At 43.1% G+C, this 22,236-nt stretch overlaps 1 protein-coding gene across 2 annotated transcripts in view; it reads right to left on the minus strand.

Annotated features, from left to right (window-relative positions):
- The window catches only part of RIN3 (Ras and Rab interactor 3), a 65,167-nt gene that overhangs the window by 19,650 nt on the left and 23,281 nt on the right, over positions 1–22,236 (minus strand). For both annotated transcript variants that reach the window (XM_085061520.1, XM_085061521.1), the window contains exons 4-5: positions 6,230–6,302; positions 3,184–3,275 (exon numbers count right to left, since the gene is read on the minus strand). In XM_085061520.1, coding sequence (XP_084917646.1) covers positions 3,184–3,275; positions 6,230–6,302 — 165 coding nt within the window. The remainder of the gene's footprint in view (positions 1–3,183; positions 3,276–6,229; positions 6,303–22,236) is intronic.

The raw sequence follows: 22,236 nt of genomic DNA on the forward strand, positions 1-22,236 counted from the left end.
GCCTGTGGGTGTCAGAGAGGGGAGATGATGCAAAAGACTGTACACAGGAAGATGTGTGATAAAGGACTAAGGAACAGCTAAGAACTTCAGTGCCATCAACTATGACTGAAAAAGAAAGATGGCATTTCACATGCATGTAGTCATTTCTGTCAGAAATCTGTCATAATTTGTCTTTCAATAACTGTTTTTTAAAAATTACAAATTATTAGTATACTTTTTGAATAGATTCAGTGTCACATCTAACCTTTTTCCCTCTCCCCAAAGGTGAGGTTTCAAATCTGCCTCACCAGTCTGATTGCTTTCAATCAATATTAGGGCCCTGCTGATCCAAGGTCCGCTACTGAAAGCATCAGGAGACAGAATCCAGCAAAGCTCGTATGTTCTGACCAAGGAAAAGGATATCAACCTCTGCAGGTATTCATGGGGTGAGGACTGTATAGATGCCCACAGATTTCGGGACAAGGGAAAGATGGGAAATCCTGGAAAAGCAATAATACAGATAACTAAATAACTATTTTAGCATGCTTGGTCCCTGAACAGAGACCTGCTACTGATTGCACACTCTTCTATGTGGATTTCAGGGGACACGACGGGGCTGCCACATGATGTCTGAACCCTGCCCTGTGCTTTGTGTTAGGCCAGGCTCCCTGCCAAAGCATCACATGCTGGGCCCAAGAGAGGATGGATGGGGATGCACACGTGAAATGACCCTCAGTGCCAAGCATGGGGTACAAGCTCTCAGTTCAAGAGGTGAGCTAAAAGACAGTCTACTCCCATCAGGATAAAATTGCCTATTTAGCCTCTTGCAGCCTAGGCTAGTGTCCATGGCAAATTCAGCTTTATAAGCACATCTGCATGTTTTCTTGCAGTGACTGACATTAAAACAGCTTTATTGTCTGATTTCTTACTCTGAGAGGGAGGAGAACAAAAAAGCTTAAAATAAAAGTGTTGCCAGGAACAACAGCACTCTTGACAACAGAATCTGGGAGTAGATGTGCAGATGCAACTGCACATACCAGCACCATGCTGCCAACCCCCTCACATCTGAGACTGGCTGGGGTACCATTTTCCCTAAGCTCTTCAACTCTACAGGGTATCAGCAAATGCAGGACAGTGGAAGTTGCTTTAGGTCAGAATACAATTCTATGAAGTGCCATGGGCTGAGGAAATGGTGAGTAAACCAATGTACAAAGGGGAAGTTGGTAATTTTTCTCAGTAGTGGTCAGGATAAGGCACTGTGATGACAATGCAATGCTCCACTCAGGCTGTGAAGGAACAGATGATGTGGTCCTACCAGGTTACACGGCTGCTACAGAGCAGGCATTTCCCAGCACAGCCACACTGTCTCACACTGCAGGGAAGGCTGTTTGATCATTTCCCATTGCTGTCCTGGATCTTCCCTTAGCTTCCACTCTGGCAGGGATTAATTAAGCAGTTCTTGGTGTCTTTGGCATGTCTGTGATGTGCCCTTTGTGCAGTGCAATCATGCTAATCCTCCTGCTAAAATAACTTCTGTGCCAGAGAGTTCAGGACTAGAGGCCCTGCAGTACATCCTCTGTGACAGCATACAGAACAGTCAGATCCTTTGTGGGACAATTCAGCTTGCAGATAGACATCTTACTTCTATCCCCATATTACCTTGAAATAAATACAAAGCAATATATGAGGATTTCAGACAATGATATGTTTCCTTTGGAAGTGTCACTTTGGGCAGCACTTACTTTGTGTGTACCCATTTGTATGCGCAAAATTTTGTTTCAGGAAGCAATAAACAGCATCAGTCAGCAGCTGAGCCTGTTTGACTCTACTAAGAGAGCATGGCACTTCAGGAAGCTAGCATCATTTCCCAGGAAGACTGCTCACAATGGCAGGTTTTCTTCTGTTGTCAGAAACTGTCCTGATACAAAATGACAAATTTCCATGACAAATAAAGTTCCTCACTACTTTTATGACCACCAGTACAGGAGAGGAGGAAAAAGACTACAATCAATATTGCTTTGGTGCTTGTGCTTTAACTAATCTCTCCTTTCAGAAGCTGCTGGAAACTGTTGCCTGGATCAAGATAGCCTCTGCTGGCTCAAATTAGACTGAAGGTTGCAGATTCATGATACACTTCCTACATTTTAATCCAAATTTTTAGACTTGCTATAAAAAATTAAGTTTGCCACTTGTTATCTCAAGTTGCAAAGTACTTTTTTACAAGCAATAAGAGCTGGCTGGACACCCATATTCAAGGATGCTTTGACAAACTGGAACATACTCAAAATAGAGGATGCTGAAAGTGTTAGAGGCAAATCTGTTGGTCAAATTCAACGAAGCTGCCTGAACTGAAACCAGTGGGGTTTGCCCATGCCTTCTCAGAGGTATGATGCAGAAGATCCACAAATAGATACCTAAAGGCTCAGAGTGTTCTAATAAGTATCTCCAAGTGAGTTAACTCTTCAATTTTCTCCATTGTTCGGCTGTTTGCAACACCTGAGGGAAAACTGAAAAACCAAGGAGCATGGAAGTGGCTAAATGGAGTAGCTGTCTCAAGTGGAGTGTGTTAAACAGAAAGGAATAGAAAGGAGACCTCATTTAGTTAACAGAACTGCTTTTCCTATCTCTAAAACTTTATACATCTCATCTAAAATGTGCTTGTTTGGTGCTGTCACTAAAAATAATGTTCCTTTTTGCAGGTGATTCGAGTGAGGTGAGAGAACATGCTAGGACAACAGACATTTCTCTACCAACTAGAAATCCTGCAGGAGGAAGAAGAAATATCAAAATTCAAAAATATCACCCTTCCATCAGCATTGCCCCCACACATCAGAAGGAGAAGTTGCAAAGGTGTTTTCCATAGAGCTGTGTTTTCCACAGAAGCTCAGACGCCAGCTACTTCCAATGTGTGTGAGTTATCCTGAGAGGCAGTGCTGCACTTTAGCTGGTGAAAGCCATGGCTTACACAGACTGTAGGTACCACAGCTTGGACAGAGACCCAGATGGAGGTTTATGGCCAAAGGGGCCTTTTTGTTAGCTTCCTTCTATGACCATCAAGATCATAAACATCTTCCTCTTGCATCCAGACCTCCTTAGCTATTCCAAAGACAATAGTTCATCTATCTTCCAGTTGTATTATGTCTGTGCAAGGCATCATTGTTCTCACAAGTCCAAGTGAAAATCTGACTGCATTGAGAGACTTACCTATCCCCAGACTAGAGATAATTTCAAGGTCTTGAAAGCTACTGGCTTCTAATATTGCTTGTGGCAGCTTCAGGGTAAAGGGCAGCAAATCCCTGTAGAAAGAAACAAGAATGAAAAAACAGCAAAAGGCTAAACCCCACAATTGTTAGGAACTCCAGACTTCACTTGGTTTTAGTGATTGGATTGGCTCACAATTTCAGCCCTGATCTGCAAAGTTGTGGCTGGTAATGAACCATGGACATTGTGCTGGCCTGGGTTACTCTGATTTCTCAAAAGTTCATCAGTTTCTGTGGTGATGCTCCATGCCATAGCACTGACTCAATCACTGTGTCTTGGCTCTGCACTCTGAAAACAGCAGGAATGCCTCTCACCTCAGGGGAAGCCACAAGGGTTGAAAAATCTTCCCATGAAAAGTGAGGTGTTGCAAGTGCTAATTATTTTAATAAGAAAAGCCAATCTTTTGGGGGTGGAAAGGATTTGAAGTCTTTTTTCTTTCTGTTTAGACCTCTCTCACTACCCTGCTTTCTCTTTTAAAAATCTGTGTAAGTGTAAGGCATGGGTACATGGCAAGGCACAGAAGGATTAGGGAAGGAAGACCCTGTGTGGGAAAGTGTAACCCCTGGGTGAAGGGATAGATGGTGGTGAAGTGCTGCATGACACTGAGAAAACACATATCCCTCTATTCTTCACTCTCAGACTTCTGAGTACTTGGTTTCTGGAAAGATGCTGTATTTCTACTGAAAAAAAGACAGGGTTTCCCAGAGGGTCTTAGCTGGGTTTCACTGAAACACACCCCAAGTCACAAGCAATTTAACAGAGCACTTGGTCTGACAGTGAACTGTTCAGGTTTGCCTCTTCGCCAGTGACAATTTGCTAAACCTGTTCTTGCCTCAATTCCCATTCTAACGATGACTAGAAAAGCCAGTCCCTAAAAGATAGCAAGGAATGGTGCAGGATCATTTTACACATAAAAGGTTTCACACAGTGTTCTACATGGTACAAGGAATTATTATAGACAAACCTGACCTTATGAGTAGGAGGTCTGCTACACAAATGCACATCCCAAAAATGCACATGACCTGGGTAGGCCCTATCTGTTGACAGATGAATGCAGGGAGCCTATTTTGGACCTTATTAACAGATACATACCTTACTGATGTATTGCTTACTCCAGGGGTTCTCTGTGCACCGATGAGCACTCTGTTGTCACACTGACATAAACTGGTGTGATCTCTAGCTTATTATTTTTCATGGCAGATATCAGGTTTAAAAGAGGAAGAGGGTCCAGGGACCTTCTGCTTTCTTTGCTATTTTTATATGCATGAATAGCTCCCTCCCTTATTTTCTTTTTTTTCCCTTTAATTTTTTTATAAAGAAAAATACATTAAAAAATCAGGAAATATTAAGACATTGCCCTAATAGAAAAAAACCAACCTGGTTTTATTAATGGGGCAACAGCTTGCAGACCAGCCACCAAGTCACCTGTTACCTCCAGGCAGATAATATATCCAAGCCAAAATTTGTTTTGAGAAGATCCTGTCTGCCCTAAAAAGCTGTTTTCAGCTATTCATAGACAACTTACTACATCTCTGAGAACAGGCCTCTACATTCACCATCACAGAGCTCCCATGAGCTGTCAGCAAATGGTAGGTCAGTGTCTTTTTATTACCTGCTTCTCTTAGAAAATTATTCCCTTTTTATCTTGTCTTTTGACAGTGACCTGGGAAATCACACGAACCTTCTGAATGTGTCTTCAACACTCAGAAATAACATCTATAACAGGAACTAATAGAAGAGCTTTTCTTTCTTTCTTTATTTCTGAGATTTTTACTCCAGCCATGATCCTTTGTGCAGGAAAGCAGAAGCAAGCATATTTTCTCTGTCACCAGCCATTTAACTAGAAATGCCCAATTCCATTTTGCATTTGGGCTGTTCTTTGCTTTGGTTAGACAGAAATCTTTACATGGGCCCAGGGGTTAATTTATGTCCATTCTATAGGGTCTATACACATCTAGCTGGCTAAATGTCTGTTCACTGATGAGGGTGAGGCAGAGCATGGCCTCTTGCATGCAGGTAGGAGTGGTGGCCCAGCAGTGTTGAACTCAGCTGGCTGCAGAAGCAGCCCTCAGAATAGTGGGAACATGACTGGCTGGGTAGGCTGCAGCACACCATATCCTGCCCCAAATATACTATTCCTACTGTGTGACCAAACCAAGTGACTAATGGGACTGCATTGTAAACATATCCTGAATCTGCTTTCTCCTCTTAAAAGGAAATAACTGCTTTGAGAGTCATGTAAGTTTATATAGAGGAGGTCAAAAGTCTACAATCAGCTCACAAGCAGGCCTGCTGCAGTAGGGATGGGGTGAGAAGGTTGTGGAGCTGTCACTGCTGTGTGCAAGGCACAAGGACACAGGTTAGAGGAGGCTGCAGACCCAGGGGTTTAAATACACAAAGGGGCTCACCAGCTGCTGATCAAATCTTGCACTAGTGAAAATGACCTTACAGGTCTTTCCAATCTCAGTACCCACTATCGCTGGTAGTTCTGTGCTGAGAAAACAAAAATTTTGTTTTCATTTTTAATTTTGGCTAAAGAACTTGCATTGCTCCAGGACTACTTTCCTTGACAGATTCCCCATAATTGACTAAGGGCTTGGAGTCTCCCACAGGCAGCAGTCCATTGGTAGGTTTGCTAAGTTGCTGCCAGGGGTGTGTGTGTGTATGCTTAAAGCTGCTTTACATAAATTGTTAACCTGGGGCCCTTCTTCTTCCCTGCCCTCCAGGCCTCAGTTCTGCGCCTCTGTTCTTTGTGAAAGCAGCCCTCTGGACAGAACTGCCAGCTGCAGGGACAGCTGTGCTTTTGGTGCGAGAAACTGGGTGATCTGGCCCCACTGTAGATACAATCATCTGATATACCTCCTGGTCTGTCAGGTTGGAGGGTAGCAGAGGAAACAGAGGGGTCTGTACTGGGACTGGGTACTGGGGAAGGGCAGACCAGAGGGGAGGGCAAAATGGCTGCACCATGGAAGCAGTGAATCCAACTCACCTGCTGACACAGTAGAAGGCAATCAGTTTGAAAACATCCTCAAATACAAGGACAGATCCTTCCAGGTACAGAACTGGTGAAAAACAGAAAAGATAGTCAGCAACTGTTTTCTTTGAGCTATATGATAAAAAAGCAGGAAGGTCTGGCTCACACATCGTGTGGTCTGTGACTGTCCAGTAATTGCATGGACTAATACGAAGAAGTGTAAAGAACTGGCTTCAGGTGGCCAAATACAAGAAGACTCTTCAGGGAGACACTAGAGAAGAAATACATCAGCCAAGCTTTCTGAAAACTTAGCTCAAGATATCCAATTGTTGTGACACTAATAGAAACAATGGGAAGAAAAAAACTCCCAGGTCACTTCCAAAGGGATTGTTACAAGCCCATCTGTCTCTAATGACGTGCATATCTGCAATACATACGGGGCTGACCTTGTGACTCTCCATGCTGGAATCTGGTTTGGTCTGGATGGACAAAGTGCTTTGAAGAAAAAAAATAGAAATTACTGTTTCATTACTATGTGTGTGGGCTCTGACCTGGGTCACACAGGCAGTGTGAGCACAGCCCATTTGTATCTCTTCTGTCTTCTCCCTCCCATTGTGTTATTCAGTGACTGCACTCCTTTAAGTGGCAAAATACAAACCACACCATATTGCAGAGCTCTTCAAGATGACCTTTATAACCACATGCATTTGGACATTGCATAGCCCAAATCTCACATGTTATTAGAGAGCTTTTGGCTTTTAAACTAGAAAAAATTCACTGTTCGGTGGAGAAAGTTTTACCGACCGATAATCTAAGGCAAAGACCTGGATGTGCAGGAGAGATGTGTCCATCTTTGTTCCAGCTTTATAGTCTCACAAGCTGTCTGTGCCTGTTTGTGCACAACACACCACCTCAAGGGTAAGGCAATCTGCAGTGGATTCTCAGAAATGCGCACTGACTTGTGGTGAATTGCCACCCCCAGAGCTGCACTCCAGAGCTGCCTCAAGAGTGTGCTGGGAGTCCCTGGGGAGCAGCACCAGCTCCCTCCCCCGTGGCACTGCCCACAGGCGCTGTGCATCTTCCTTCACACTGTTCAGAGCTGTGGACACAAAGCTCAGCGGCTGTGAGTCAGCTTCCCCAGTGAGCTGTGATTCACAGCCCTGTCAACCATCTCCAGCCCCTTGCCATGCCTGCCTGGTGGCTTTTCCTCTGCAAAGCAGGGCATCCAGCACCTACAGGAAGGAGACATCCACCTGGCTCTCCTCTCCTGCACCTCTCTGCGCTGGCTCTTGTCCTCCAGCCAGCAGATAATCCCTGGAAGGAAACGCTCAAGATTGTCTCCTGTTCAGGTTCATATCTCATTCCCCAAACAAGGCATTTCCTCCTTTTACTTCTCCCTTTGTTCTAGCCCAGGCCATGCAGGTTGCTATCTTGGACTGAATACACCAATGTAGGCATTTTTAAAAGAGACAAAGGCCATGTAATCCTCAAAAGTCATTCCCAGCATCAATTTATGTTGGATCAGCAAGAAGAGCTTAACCTTAATGTATGCATCCATACCAGACTACAATGTGGAATTTAAAACATGCTTCAAGCAAAATCATCCCTTTCCCTCACTTTTCTCTCACAACTGGAAAAATCATGTTTGCCGAGTTTTTTCTTTTCCACAATAAGAATCACGTTTCAGCCATTAATTTTCATTAAACATCTACCATAAACAATTTCTGTACTATGAAACCCATCTGCTTTGCAGTTCTGACACAGGAAACAAAAATAAAGACAAAACCCAGTCCTGTTCTGGGGAATGAACCAAAACCCAAGAGTCTGAACTCACTCAAATCTCCAACAATTAAATAAAGCCCTTTGTACACATGATGATTTTAAGGGAGTTTTTTTTTCCTGTTAAGAACCACATGTTCACTTTGGCATTCTGAGTTGCAGGTATCCATAAGGGAGCAGGCTGCACCTATACACGTTCACATATATGAAGAAATTGCTTGAATTGGGACTATTGATTGTTTCTGTGCCAGGAAGCTCTGCCACTTGGGAGTTTGAATGTTAGACAAAATAATATTAGTCCATGCCCCTCTGTGTCAGGAGTTTCCACATAAAAGTGCCTTGCCACTGCAAAGCTACTTCTCCTCACATACACAGTTAAATAGCATAAAACACCCCAAATCACCAGGAATTATATAGCTGAAGAAGACTAGGTACAAAAAGCTGCTGAAGCTTAAGGACAGAAGTTTTCAGCAGGTGGTATATATAAATAGGACTGTCCCTGCACTTGGAGGTCACAAAAGGTAACAAAACTAAGCATATTTCTCAGCAGGCTGGAATTCATTGTACAGAGACCCACAGCTCTCCTGGGACATTTTTGGGCAGCCTGCAAACAAGTAAGAACAGATGGAAGAATAGTAAGAATAGTGCTTTAGATGGGTCATTACTCGAGGTATTAACAGCATCAGGACCACTGCTCAGCCCAAAATTTATTCTGAACAGTGGCCATGTCAAGCAGCCTGCACAGGACTGCCATGGCTACTTGGATCTGCTCCCAGCACAGCACCCATGGGGGAAGCCTTGCAAACTCCTGTGGGGAATACTTTCCTCAAGAAATTTTGATACTTTTCTCTTAACCTGCTTTTGTCTAGACACCTGCTGACACCAGCAGGCATCACTGATAAGAAATGTTTTTCTTTTGGATGGCAGATGATGGGTTTGATACAGGAACATCTCTTGTGGGAATGGTTGCCATTCATCTGTGGAGACTATTATGTGCATCCTGCTGCATGTTTCTGATTCTTGGAAAGACACAGAAAATAGCAATTTTGTATAGCTAAAAGGGCTCTGCTGACTGTTGTGGACAATATTTCTCTCCCCCAGAGCCACTGTTGCCTTCAAGGCACCCTTCCCTGAGAAGACAATTAGGAAGAGGTGATTTTCTCTGGCTGTAGGTGTGTTGTGGGTAGCTGGGGACATTTCATTGACATGAGAACTGCTGCTTAGGGAGGGATCGTGACGCTGCCATTTATAGGAACTCATGACTTTTGCAGACTCTACAAGCAGACATCTATCTGCCAGACTGCTGTAATCCTGATGAAAACTGCAGAGACAAAATTCACCTTTCTTTGGCTCATAAAACTAGACCCAGAGCACCTGAAGAGCAAGGAAATATCTACATCTCACTGTAACAGGGCCAGAAGGTCAAGAATATGATCAAAAGCAAGAGCAAAAATAGGCTGGATTCTGTGAGCCAAACATATTGCCACAGCATATTGAGTTTTACCTGATATTTAGAAGCCCATAGAAAAATGTCACCTTCAGGAAATAAAAGGGGAAATGTGTAGATCAATGGGCAATTTTGAGTAGTCTGAAACAAAGAGATAAGAATTAATTGAATTTTTTTAATGGGTGACAGAAGCATTAGCAACATGAATTAGTAGTTCATTGGTGAGCATACTGTGTTTTTGTGTCCTTTGGCAACTCAGTAAGTGAACAGAACATGGCAAGTTTATGAACTGTTATATATATTTATGATTGTCTCATCTTCCCCTTTAAAACACCAGTGTGCTCTGAAGCGTGTCAGATTTAGGCACTGATTGGAATCTGAATTCATGCTCCCTTTAACCTTTGGATCTCCCCATCATTTCTCCACGCAGATGTCTTTGAGTCACACTGTTCCAGAGCATTCTGCCTTCCTTTCCTCTTCACTTTTCCCCCACAGAACTGTGTTTGCTAGTTCCATTGTTCTGGTCACATGGACAAACCAAGCCAATTTCCATCTTACTGCTTACACAGGCTCATGGGACTCAATTACTTCAGCTTCTTCTCTAGTGGCACTGTTAGTCCTACCCACTTGGTTTTTCATTTGGTTTTGGTATATGTGTAATCCTTCAGAGACATCTGAATTCAAATACATGAATTCCTTATCCTGCAGCAGTTATGTTGACAGAGGACCACTGAGAACAGAACCATCCTCAGAAGCCCTGCTTGAATGTGCTTAGATGTTCTCATTTTTCCAGGTTCTGAGAAACAGTGAGATTTATCATTATGTGTGTGATTCCAATTTTCTATTTCTACTTTCAGATTATAAATCCATAGTTTCCTGACAAAAGGTGTTTCCCAATTTTAATAAAAGTCTCTGGTTTGATACCACAGTTGCCATGACCTTTGCAGTAAGCAGCACAAAAGTAAGCTTTGCTGCTCTTCTGCTACCCTCAGTGACTAAACCTCACTAAGAAGATGGGATCACTCCAAGGCAGAGGCAACCAAAATTCATAATCCCAGACACTGCCATTTCTAGCTGTTGCAGGTTAGCAGTTTCCTGCCACTGGGGAATGAGCCCTGGGTATTTTAATGGAGAGCCACAGTGACTCCTCTAGCCCCAGTGCTGAGGTTGTTGTGTCTGTCATGACACACTGTGCTTGTCCTACCTGCTGTGCATTGCAGGAATGTGTGACAGTGTGACATAATTCCTCCAGGTTATTGTTTCAGTTCTCCAGTTCTGGCCCTTATTCATGCACTTGGCTCATCATGGTATTAAGAAAAAGAGCTTCAGCTGGATGTTGCTAAAGAAGGGAAATTTAGACTTCATTGGTAGAAGCCCTTATTGTGATTATGATTGCTTTCTGCAACATTTTTGTTTGGAAGTTCCTACTATCTGTCTCTAGCATTGTTTCTTGTGTTATTTCTTGGTGACCTTGTGGATGGTACTGTGTGGCCTTCTAGTGCTGTGTTCTTGTAAAACACTGCCACTGTTTATCTGTTTTCTCTTCTCAAGGCCTTTTTATTTATTCTGTAATCTTATGCCTCTGTTTCTTCCACGGGATGTCTAAACTGTTGTTTCGGTTTTGGTTGCACAATTCTAGACTTTCCTGGTCAACCTATGTCTGTTTCATCTTTCTTGTTTTTCCTAGTGATTCTTTGCTTAACTGCCAGTTGTTTCTGGTCTTTTACCTCATCAAGGAAGGGCTGAAACTTCCCTGGTTTGAACTTCTGCCTGAGTCTCCTGTTGTGCATCCAACTCATGCTTTCTCAAAGGATTTCAATTTTAAGGCCTCCTACAGAGCTTAATCTTTCTGGCTATAATGAAAAAAGTCACTACTCATGGCAGTTCCTGGGAAATTAGAACTAATGAATTATGAAAGTGATAAAGTGTTAATGAGCCTGGTTCTAGAATATAAAAGAAATCTGTTTTTAAACTATGTTCTTCACTAAATATAATCATGTTGTGCAGAACAAAATGTTGTTAAAGAAGACGCAAATCACAAGCTTTTGTACTCTTCTCAAGCTGGGGCTGAGTAGAAGGGACATTCAGTAGAGATGACTGCTCCCCTCTACCCCATGCATGTATTCTGCTGCTAAGAAAGAGAGCTGTCCTCACACCTAACAGCCACAGGGGTCTTGTCCACTCCACTGTGCTTCGGTTTATCCTCATCCACCCAAGAAGATGGGCAGCACCTTGGTGTCCACTGAGATTTTATGCCTTTAATTCAGCATAAAACCCTGGTGCTGCCTGGTCTCATTGTCTCTGCTGCAGGATGCTTGAGCAGGAATGTGTTAAAGGCATTTTGTTGCCCTGTTTCCTCCTCATTGCAATCAGTGTTTCAGCAGGGGATGAGAGGGTGCCTCTCACAGGTACTGCAAGCACAGTCAACTCTGCTAAAAGTGTCACAGCTCCTCCGTGCTTTCCTTAAAGGTATCCATGTGAATAGCACTGCAGCTATTTCAGAGATTAGGAGCAGAGCTCACGCTGGAGAGCAGCTGTTAAGTTTCAAAGCCCTTGCCTTACTTGTTAGATCCTCAACCCCATATTCCCTTTCCAGGTATGGAATAAACACCTTAAAGTCTGTGGAAATTCCACTGTTTCTTCAGCCAGAGGCTGGGGAGATCCAGAGCTTCTTCTCAGGGGAATTCCCAGGTCCAGACGTCAATATGAGATACAGCTGGAGTTTGAGATGTAGCCACATGGGGTCTGTTTTTGCAGGAATAAGAGAGGAAACCATGGCCTCTCTGAAACACTGAGGACTGAGAGGGCCCCCAGGGACACCCAGGGGAGTAGGATAACACATTATATCAATGTGGCTCCTGCAGTAAGCAGCTGAGCAAGAGTTGGGATCATTGCTGGAGAAGTCACATTTTTGCAAGTCATTCAGCATCCACTCGAACATTACAATGGCATTACAAGGTTTATGCTGCCCAGCTGCCCATTTAAACTGTCAGGGCTGAGGCACATGGCTGACAAGACAAACTGCATATAGATACTTGTAAGTTACTCTCAAAAGGCAGATTTCTTCGGTAAAACTTTGTGAAGCAAATGAAGCATTCAGATATATAGGGGTCTCCCCTGTGCCTCATGTAACAGGAAACAATGCTATGATTTGAAATTCTGGGGATTTAGTTTGTAGCAACAATCTCCAGGTTATATGGATAATCTAGAGAATCAATCCTTACAAGAAAAATGTATCCTATCACACAGATGCATTTTATTAAAACACATTTTTCTCCATTTACTTTGGAGAAAAGTTTATTTCTCTGGGTCTGAGATACATCATGAAGTATCATAGCATTGAGGTTATTCATACAGAAAAAGGAACTTTGCTGAGTGTTTTAAGGGAAGCCATCCAATATTCAGAATTATATTCTGTGGGAGAGACTTCCAGGAAGAAAAGCCTTTCCAAATAAGACAATTGCCAAGGGTGAGTGATGAAAAGGAATAACCCCTTCTGACATGGCAGAGGTCAAAAGGGTGGATAGAAAAAGGAAAAACATTGCACTTCTGCTGCTTAGAATTGTAATCCCACCTAGCTGTCAGCCTGGTGAAAGAAGCTCTTCTGTTTCCTGCCTCTCAGTGGGATAGATTGTACTGTCACTGACTTTGAGGGTCCTACTCAAAGATCAAAGCATGAGGTCCTTAATGCCCTCATTCCACTTCGAACAGTATCTTATTTACCTCATTTACAAATCTAAATTGTTGTTCATTAAGCTCTGTAAGATCTTCAGATAGCAAACACTGTCCAAGGACAAAATTATAATTTGTTTCAGTTTAGCCACGGAGACAAGGGCACTTGTATTATGGGTACTGATTTAGAGTAGCTGTTTTAAAGCCAGTAAGCTTTTTGGGTTGTGTTCAAGGTACTAAGCAAAGCAGGGTAAGACAATATTATCCTAGAACAGCACGCATAGTCTCTAGCTCTGATTACACACAGATTCTGCATTATGCCTCTTGGGAGTGAAAAATAAAGCAAAAAAAAAAAGAAAAAAAAGCCAAAGTAAGGATTAACAAAGCTAACAGGACCCTGAGGGCTTCTTTCCAACAGGCTTTCCCTACAATCCCATCAGTTAAAAGCTTAGAATAAAAATGAAAGTGTTTGTATGGAGAGAGGGGACGTAACTCTTAAGGATGAGAGCTTAAAAAAAAAAAAAAGAATAAAGCTACCCGCTATAAGCAACCAGAATGTTTCCAAAACAGCTTGCAAACCACACAGAAACCTGGCACGGTTACATCTCAAAAAAGCAGCTGCACAAGTGTTTTATGTTTTAAAATAAGCAGTGTGTCAAAGGGATGTGGAACCCAGCTCAAATGAGCAGGACTTGGTGAGACTTTCTGCTTTCCTTGTGCATGTCTGCATTCTCTTCTCATAGAAGAGAAATTATGGACTTGCACAACAGGTTATAAAATGTGTCCTCATACTGTGTTTTACAATATCCCCCAAGCCCGTGGTCACTGTTCTTGCTAAACCAAAATTCTGGGCTTCCAGTTCCCAGCAGTCTGCTGAAGGGGAGCTCCTTGATTCTAACCCAATTTTCAGGGTTAACAGTGATGTGGATAATGAAGAACTCATCCTTGGCAGACAGACTGATCTTGTGAAGATGTCTAGGTTAGACATCCTTAGGGGACTAGAAATCATTCAGTGCCTTATCTCAAATCAAACCACAGACAGCAGATAGACAAAGATAATGTCTCCTGTGTCCTTATTACAGCCCACACAGAGGTGGCCTTTGGCCTGGTGCTGCCTGTGGAGGCAGATGAGATCCAGCAGGAAGCAGCAGCAAAACAGCACTTGCAGAGCTGAAGGTCAGGGCTGGGGCAGAGCTGCCCATGCCATGGAACCAAATTGCTCAGTGGGAGGTTTTTCATGCCAAGAAGCTGCGTAGGTGATGGTCGACTTTTCTCACTAATGAGAATCATGCACAAACGGGAAATTAGCCCATGCAGAGCCCTGGGTGATGCAGGCAGATTGTTATCTGTGTCTGAGAGAGGCTAAGCTGAAGGTAACTAGGGTAGCTTCACATCTTACAGGCAGCAACAGGAGCCACATTAAGAGACAACATTCATCAGCCTATTCTTCTTAACAGCAAGGTGTCTGCCACCCTGAAAAGAGTTCTTTACTCCGAGGAAAACAGGAGATGAGCTGCATGCCCAGAGGCCTCCTTATGCACAATTAAACTCCTTAAAATGTGAATCTTAAGGTTAACTACATATTCTGCTTTTCCAGTCTCCCCTGCTAAAAATACACAAACTTTTCATCATCAATTTGCTAATCCTTGAAAAAAAAGTAGTCTTGGACAAGTTTTGCTGCTGAAATGTATCACTTGCTTAATTGAGATGGAATCAGTCAGTTTTGGGGAAAGAAGGGAAGAGGGATCTTCTGTCCCAAGGGTGTTGATAACTTGTTATTTTTTCCAGCACATTTCTTCTTTTTTCGGGCTTGTCAGGCTCAGAGCTGACAACAGTTTCTTACTTTGCCTCAATCACATGCTCCATCATGCAACAATAAAGGAAAACATTCCTCTTAAGTAAATTGGAAAAATTGACTCTCCACACGGTACAGCAGCAGAGCTGCCTGACAGGCTATACAAAAAGCATACAGAAGAAGTCTGAATACCTGTGTTGATACCTCAGTGCTGAACACTGTCAAGAGCTCGGCAAGCAAAAGGTCTCTCTGCAGCCCAGGAAATACAGGGCTGGCCAGGAGCTGGGCTTGTTCAGGGCTGGTGATGCACAGCTGGCCAAGCCCCTTCAGCAACCTGTGCTTCAGCCCTCAGCTTGTAAAATAGGTGCCTTCCTTCAGAAAAGTCAGCTGAATTCAGCTTGGCAGGGAAGGGAAAGGGCAGCTCGTCTTCCTGCTGCTAGCAATGCTCTTCCTCTGGAAGGCTGGCTGCTATGAGGCAATTTGGCCACAGTTTTGCACTGACTTCCCACCCATCCCAACAGTGCTTTTGCCCTGCCTGCAGCCTCCTCTCCTGGCACCATAAAGCAGCTCTGATGGGCTCCTGCCTCTGTGGTCAGCCTAGAACACACTGGAGGCTCACAGCTATTCAGCACTGCAGGCTGTGAGCCCATCGTTGGTCACCTGCTGGCCCTTTCCAGCTTGTTCTCAGACCTCTCTCTCCAGTCTGCCACCAACCCATCCCAAAGTCACCCCTCCAGTCCCTTAGCACTTTCTTCTCCTTTCCAGAGTTTATTTCACATCATCCAGCACATGGTAACACCTCTAGGGAAGCAATGCCCCACCACACTGTCCTGCTTTCACATCCCTACATCCAAACTGCTCACTCCTTCCCAGCCATAACTTGCATGAGGCACAGAAATACAGGGACCACAGGAGCTGCAGGGCATGGACACGTGCTACTGATAGAGGAGGAGTGGAAAGAGCTCTTCTTATGAGAGCAGTGTCAGCACAAAGTTACAGCCTGGACTCACATCCAACCTGACTCTTTCCTTCCCTCAGGACAAGGCCCACACCATTTTCCATCCACTTTACTTGTACCCATGAGGGTGTAGTAACTTAACTACTTAGTTCCTGGGACTACTCATGTTTTTGTCTTATATACATAAATATATATTCAGTGAAGTCATATTCTGTAGTGAATTTGAAGATGCTTAATGATCCCCCTGCCTGTATACAAGTCTCCAGGGAAGTTCATGAGGTGGCTGCCAAGTCAGTTCCCTCTTTGCTTTATCACTGAATGGCAGGATCAGTTATCTAAAAACCCCCACAAAACCCCAAACCCAAAAAACACCACCTTGATCTTTTCACTCTGTAATGTCAAGTTCAGCCTCTCATCTATTCAGAGGAAATCAATGCTATAAATAGTCCTACTCTGCTTTCATGCCTTAGTTTACAGAATTAAGAGTTCTTCTTTCCGGTGTTGAAAGCTGCAGGGCTTCCACTGAAGGAGGCCAACTGTTTTGTTTAAAGTGACCATTTGAAAAAGAACTGTGGTACCATTACAGTGATAACAGACGTAACCAAATATACTTTCTGATGGGCCCTTCTGCATACAGTCTGATGAGCCAGAGATTATTTTGAGGGGTTCGGCCTGGGATGGATGAAATGCACATTTTCTCCTTGGATTGTCCCACACCAATTGAAATTTCCCTTTAACACCTGTGCGACAGTCCAGGAGCATTGCTGGGCTGTTAATTGCACATTACAAAGTCTATTTCAGCCTGCAGCAAGCTCAGCTCTCCAACATGCCTAGGTGCATATGATGACCTCTATGGGGCATTACTTGGCATTTTGAAGTACGTTGAGGTACCTGATATGGGTTAAGTGCAAATTAGCACTGATTAAATAAACTGAGCACATTCTGTCTTATACACAAAGGGAGAAGAAGCCAAAGCAAGGAAGGTTATGGGTTTTGGGGAAATCGCAGGTGACACACTAGTACAGAAAATATTTGGTTTATTTATTTTTTTCACCACTATCCCTCTGTAAATCTTAGCAGTAGTTCTCCAAGAACTTGGCCCTTAGAGAATGAGAAGTGCTTTTGCTGCCCTACTGAGAAATCCTCTCTGAGAACTGCTGTCTGCCCTGAGCTTGCCCACAGCCTGACTCAGTATTTCTGGCTGGTTGCCTCTCATGGGATCCCTCCGGCTGGCAGGGACACCAGGAGGTCTCTAGCCCAAAACCTTCTAAAACCAGGGCCATCCATGAGGTCAAACCAAGTCACTCAAGGCTTCATCCAGCCCAGACTTCAAACCCTCCCATGAGAATCTGCAAATGCTACCCAAATAAATGTCTTCATCTTAGAAGTCAGGGTCAGGTATGCCATCAGTTTATTCACTTTTTCACTATTAAGTGAAAGATCCCATCTTTCTGACCTCAGCCTATACCACAGATTTCTACCTCTTCCATCTTCATTCTAGTTCAGAAGGCATCCAAAATAAATGCAATTAAAATTAATTTTAAACTGGCAGATTGTCTTCTTATAGGTTGTATTCCTGTGTTTTCTGAGTATTTCCAAAATGTTAAGGTTTTTCTCTGCATTTGTGATAGTTACTTTTCTTTCTGGGAAAAAAAAAATTCTATCTTCACTCTACTTCCTAATTCCAGGAGGCAGAGTGTTAGCAAAAAGACTTGCAAAACTGAGGAAGCTATTGCAAGAGCTGTCAACACTTCTACAAAAATATTCATATCACAAAGTTCATGTGCACCACTGGCCACTCTCGTTAAAGGAGCTAAATTGTAAGCAGGCTGCAGTAACAAAGCTATCCTCCTATTTTTTCCCATTACCTCATTTGTGCAGAACTTCAATGTCATTCACGTGGGAAAATACCACCTGACCATTCTGTGACATGTTAGCAGCATGTACTTTAGTCTCTGAGTTTGTTAATCCAGCCTTGGCATTATGTATTAAAATAAACATTAACAAAATTAAACAGGGAAATCTGCCATAAATGACCATATTTGGCCATATTGGCTGGGGTGCCAGCAGAGTGCAGAGGCAAGTCCATTGTCAGCATCTGAAAGGGTTTGAGCCAACAGAGATCATCGGCTGAGTTGTTCTTACTCAATCTGCCTCCTCTTCCCTGCCCTGTGAGTGAGTGTCCTCACACAGCACTGGGACCCACTGACCCATGCAGGGACACAGGCAGGAATTTGTCTCCTTCATATCTGAGCTCTGCCATCATGCCAGGCATGCCACAGGCCTCACCTCAGGCTGGCTGAGATGTAAAGACCAGGGCTTTCAGCAGCTTTGCTTAGAGCTAAGCCTGCAAAGATGAACGAAGTCCATGGTCCTGTTGCTCTAATGCCCCTCTGTAAACATGCTGCTGCCTGATTACTGTCGTTTAATTACCATCTGTTACTGTTACAGGACAGTCAGAATGACTGCACATGTCCTTTTTATCCTGTGCAAATGGCATTATTCTACAATAAAAAACTGGAGGTTTTTTCCCATATGCACTTGGGAAGGAGGAATAGCAGTGTTGAAGTGACTGAAGTGATTCTGTAATGACTGATGAAGTTACTTTGAGAATAAAGCTTGCTTTCACATCTTTACACTGCACCTATTTGGGATCATTAAGGCAAGGAAGTAGATCGTGAAATCTTAGCCCTTAAGTAATCTTTTCCAGTTGATTTCACATTTCCTAACATCCAGCATGGAAAGGAACATCTTTGCTCATCTCAATTTCTGTTTGGCCTCCCCAGCAAGGCCTGCCTTCCTGCTGCCTCTGTACCTGGTGTGACTCTTCTCTCTGTCCTGATGGACAGAGTTCACTGGCAGATGTTCACTAGTGGATCTACAAAGTGGTCAGATCCTTGTAAACCTTCATGGCAAACAGGTAAAAGCAGTTAGACAATTAACCAGGCAGGTTAACCAGCTGCTGTGTGTTTTATTTGAGTTGTTATCCTTCCCTAAATCCCCACTGTCTCAAGCATTTCCTATCAAACTCCAGTCTGCACTTCCTGGGCTCAGTGTGACTTTAAGAAAGGTCAAATAAGGTGACCAGGGCAGACATTGGATTTCTTTATCAACATCGTTTTTGCCACCAGAGTTGCAATTTTACAGCAACACTCAGTGATTGCTCTGAAACTGCTTTGGGGTGCAGTAATTGCCTGCACCTTTTCTTTCAAGGTATATTGTGGGTCCTTACCACAAGCTCATACCACATAGCCTGGAGTGCAGCTGCTGTCCATAAACCAGAAATTGAGTATAAGCTACTGTGTCCAATGGCACCGTGTCTCATCCTTCAAAGAAGGAATTAATCGTGTTCCAGACATTTTTGTATTACTTGGAGATATTTTAGTTTGGTTTTCGTATTTGATTTTGCTAAGGTTATTTCAGGACCTTTGTTATACTCCAGCTCATTCAGAGCTGGTCTCCAGAGAAGCTGGGAGGGTCAGAGTACGGAGATTTTTAGTTTAAATCTCACAATTTTCCTCTGATAAATAAAATAACCACACCCCACACAAGACTTCTCTTCAAACCCCTCCTTCAGCTGTTCACTCAACGATTTTGGGGGGGGCTCAACCCAGCCTGGGCCCCATGTGTTGTAAAAGATGTTTCTGAACAGTTATGTCTGGTGGCAGATTGTCCCCCGCAGGTACAGCTTAAATAAGGAACAAGGACAGCAACTCCACAGGATGGGCTCATTAGCTGCCTCCAGAAAATACACCTCCAAGTGAGCAAAGCCAGTTGCAGCAATGGGGGAGGCAGGACCATGATTACAGGGGATGGGCAGCCAAGGCAGGATAAGGCCAGCCTCAAACCCCTTAGGACATCAACCTGAAGAGTTCAGGACGGACTTGGCAAATCAATTTTATTATTATGTCTGTTAAAAAATAATCAAATATTACAAACAATGTGTTATTTATTCAGTGAAATTGCAGATGCTTCTGTTAGTCCCATTTTGCTTCCTTAGAAAGGAATCACATCCTCTTTTTTTTTTCCTGTACAGAAGAGCTTGGAAAACAATTACTACACATTCCACACCAAAGCACATGTAAAAGACTCCTGAGAAGTATGTGATCAACACATGTGTTTTGTGAAATCAAATTATTTTTGGCCATTGTTCCCTAAATTTCCCAGAAAGAAAGAAAACATTAACCTCAGTTTCTGGTGCTAGAGCATTCCTGTATTAAAGGACTTTACCCCTCTGGCAGGTGTCTTCATAACTCTTTGTGAAAGTAAAAGCTACTGTCACTGCTTGCACCACACAGTCTATTGTACTCAGATGCTTCTTCCAAGCCCTCATTATATGTTGCATCAGAAATTTGCATTTACTTCAAACGTCTGATTCTTTCCTTTTTAATACTGTTACACTAGAGCTGAAGTCAGTAGGATAACTTCTGACAATATACATGGAGAGGAGGGGGAATTAGGGCCTGAGGTTGTCACCAGTTTGCTGAGAAGATCCAAGGGCAGGAGTCAGCTGAGGAAGAGGTGCTCAGCTTGTGAGGCTGAGGCTCCATCATGGAATGAAGCAGAAATAAGGGGTGACTTTCAGAACAGAAAGTGCACAAAGTAGTTGAGATTTTAGCAGAGATTGAGAGGCAGCTTCCAGCACTGCATCTCTAAATGGTAGAAAACTTGTAACAAGCTTTAGGTCTGGGAGATTTCCACTGTTTTGAATAAGATGTAAGGGATCCTTTAGGTTGAGCTTAAAACCAGAGACATCCAAGGCACTGAAACATGACAGGTTTCTCAACTTTCTGATGAACCATGTGGTACCTGGCATCTGCTGTTTGGTCTCTACTATAGCTACTGATGTCACCAGGATTTAGCTTTCTTGTGTCTGGAGGAATTACAACCAAAAAGAAAAATCAGAAGAAAAATTTTTAAATCCATTCTCCTGTTCTACATAAGGGCTACTTCACAGAAGAGGTGAAAATTTCCCACAACAGAAAAAAAAAAAAAAGGAAAGAGGTTTCATTTCTTGATTCTCTTACCTAGGGGGCTCTTTGGGGATTTCCACTTAAAAAGTAAAACAATGAACCACTATTATTTGGCAGCACAATGCTAAGAGGCTTCTGAGGGTTTTTTGTACTTCATTGAATGGCCATCTCTATACAAAACCCAGGGGCTGGGCAACAACCTCTGTACCATCATCATGATACCAGGGAAAGCCTCCTCAGATGCTATCTGAAAAGTAGGAAGGAATGAGAATGGCTCTACAAACAGCCAAGGACAAGAAACAGCTGGCAAGGTGCTTCAAAATAGTAAGCTGGTTGCAACTTGAATTTTGCTGGGTTGCAACTTGAATTTTGACTGAAGGAAGCCTCTCCATAAAATCAGAATGATATCTGTCTAGGCAAATTCAGATTTCAGTTTACATCTGAATGCATCATCTGTGTGGAGCCTAACAAGTTCAAATGAGGTAACAAGAAGAATTTGTTCCTAATTCTTCAAAACCTTTGGGAGGAGCCAGCTCTCAGAAAGGGACAAACAGCTCTCTGTGGGGCATGTCACACAGACCATTGCTTATGTGTCAGCTCAGAAAGGAAAGAGGGATTTTCTGAAGTTAAAGAACAGATGTCTGGAAAAACCCTGCCTGTCCACAGTGGCCCTCAGGCTATGCAGCTGGGGTGTTTTATGCATTTTCAGGAGTCCAACACTGAACTTGCAACTTGCATTCCACAGCAAGAGAGCATCTCTGGGGGTGCTCAGAGGTCTCCCACCCTGACACTCACAGAATACCAGGGATGAGTGAAGGACATCATTAACCTGAGGCAATCCAGATGTACCAGGTTACCAGCCAAGGAATCTCAATTTCTAAATTCTTTTTAAAGCATTTGGAAAACCTTAAATTTTATTTCTGAAAAAAGTTTAGAAAGCAGTGGAGTAACATGGTTAAAAAGCTAAAGTATTAATTATTTAATTAATTACATAAGGTATTAGATTACTCTGTGACACAGAAGATTTATCATCTCCCCTTGCACTTAGATACAGTCCTTTGGCTTTATTTACAAGAATTCAATTCAATTTATTTTGAACTTATAAGCCAGGGTACTTACCCTTAATGAGAAAAGAAGCAAAAGAGTGACCACATCTGTATCCAGTGTGTTCTTGTCAAAATAGTGTAGGATGAAGAACTGAGAGGCTTTCTACCAACTGACACTCAACACTGGCAGAACTCAAGCTAAAAATAATGTGAATATGCACCATAGGAATGCATGAGCCTCACAGCTGCTGGGATTGCTGCACGTGAGGGCAGCTCTCCTGCTTTATGAATGAGAGCTGAATTTTAATTATTCTTCTCCATTTACTTTGCAACTTGTATGAAAATGGTGGAA

Source organism: Lichenostomus cassidix, chromosome 5, assembly GCF_008360975.1.
Source record: "Lichenostomus cassidix isolate B80296 chromosome 5, HeHo_3.0, whole genome shotgun sequence".
Lineage (NCBI taxonomy): Eukaryota > Metazoa > Chordata > Aves > Passeriformes > Meliphagidae > Lichenostomus > Lichenostomus cassidix.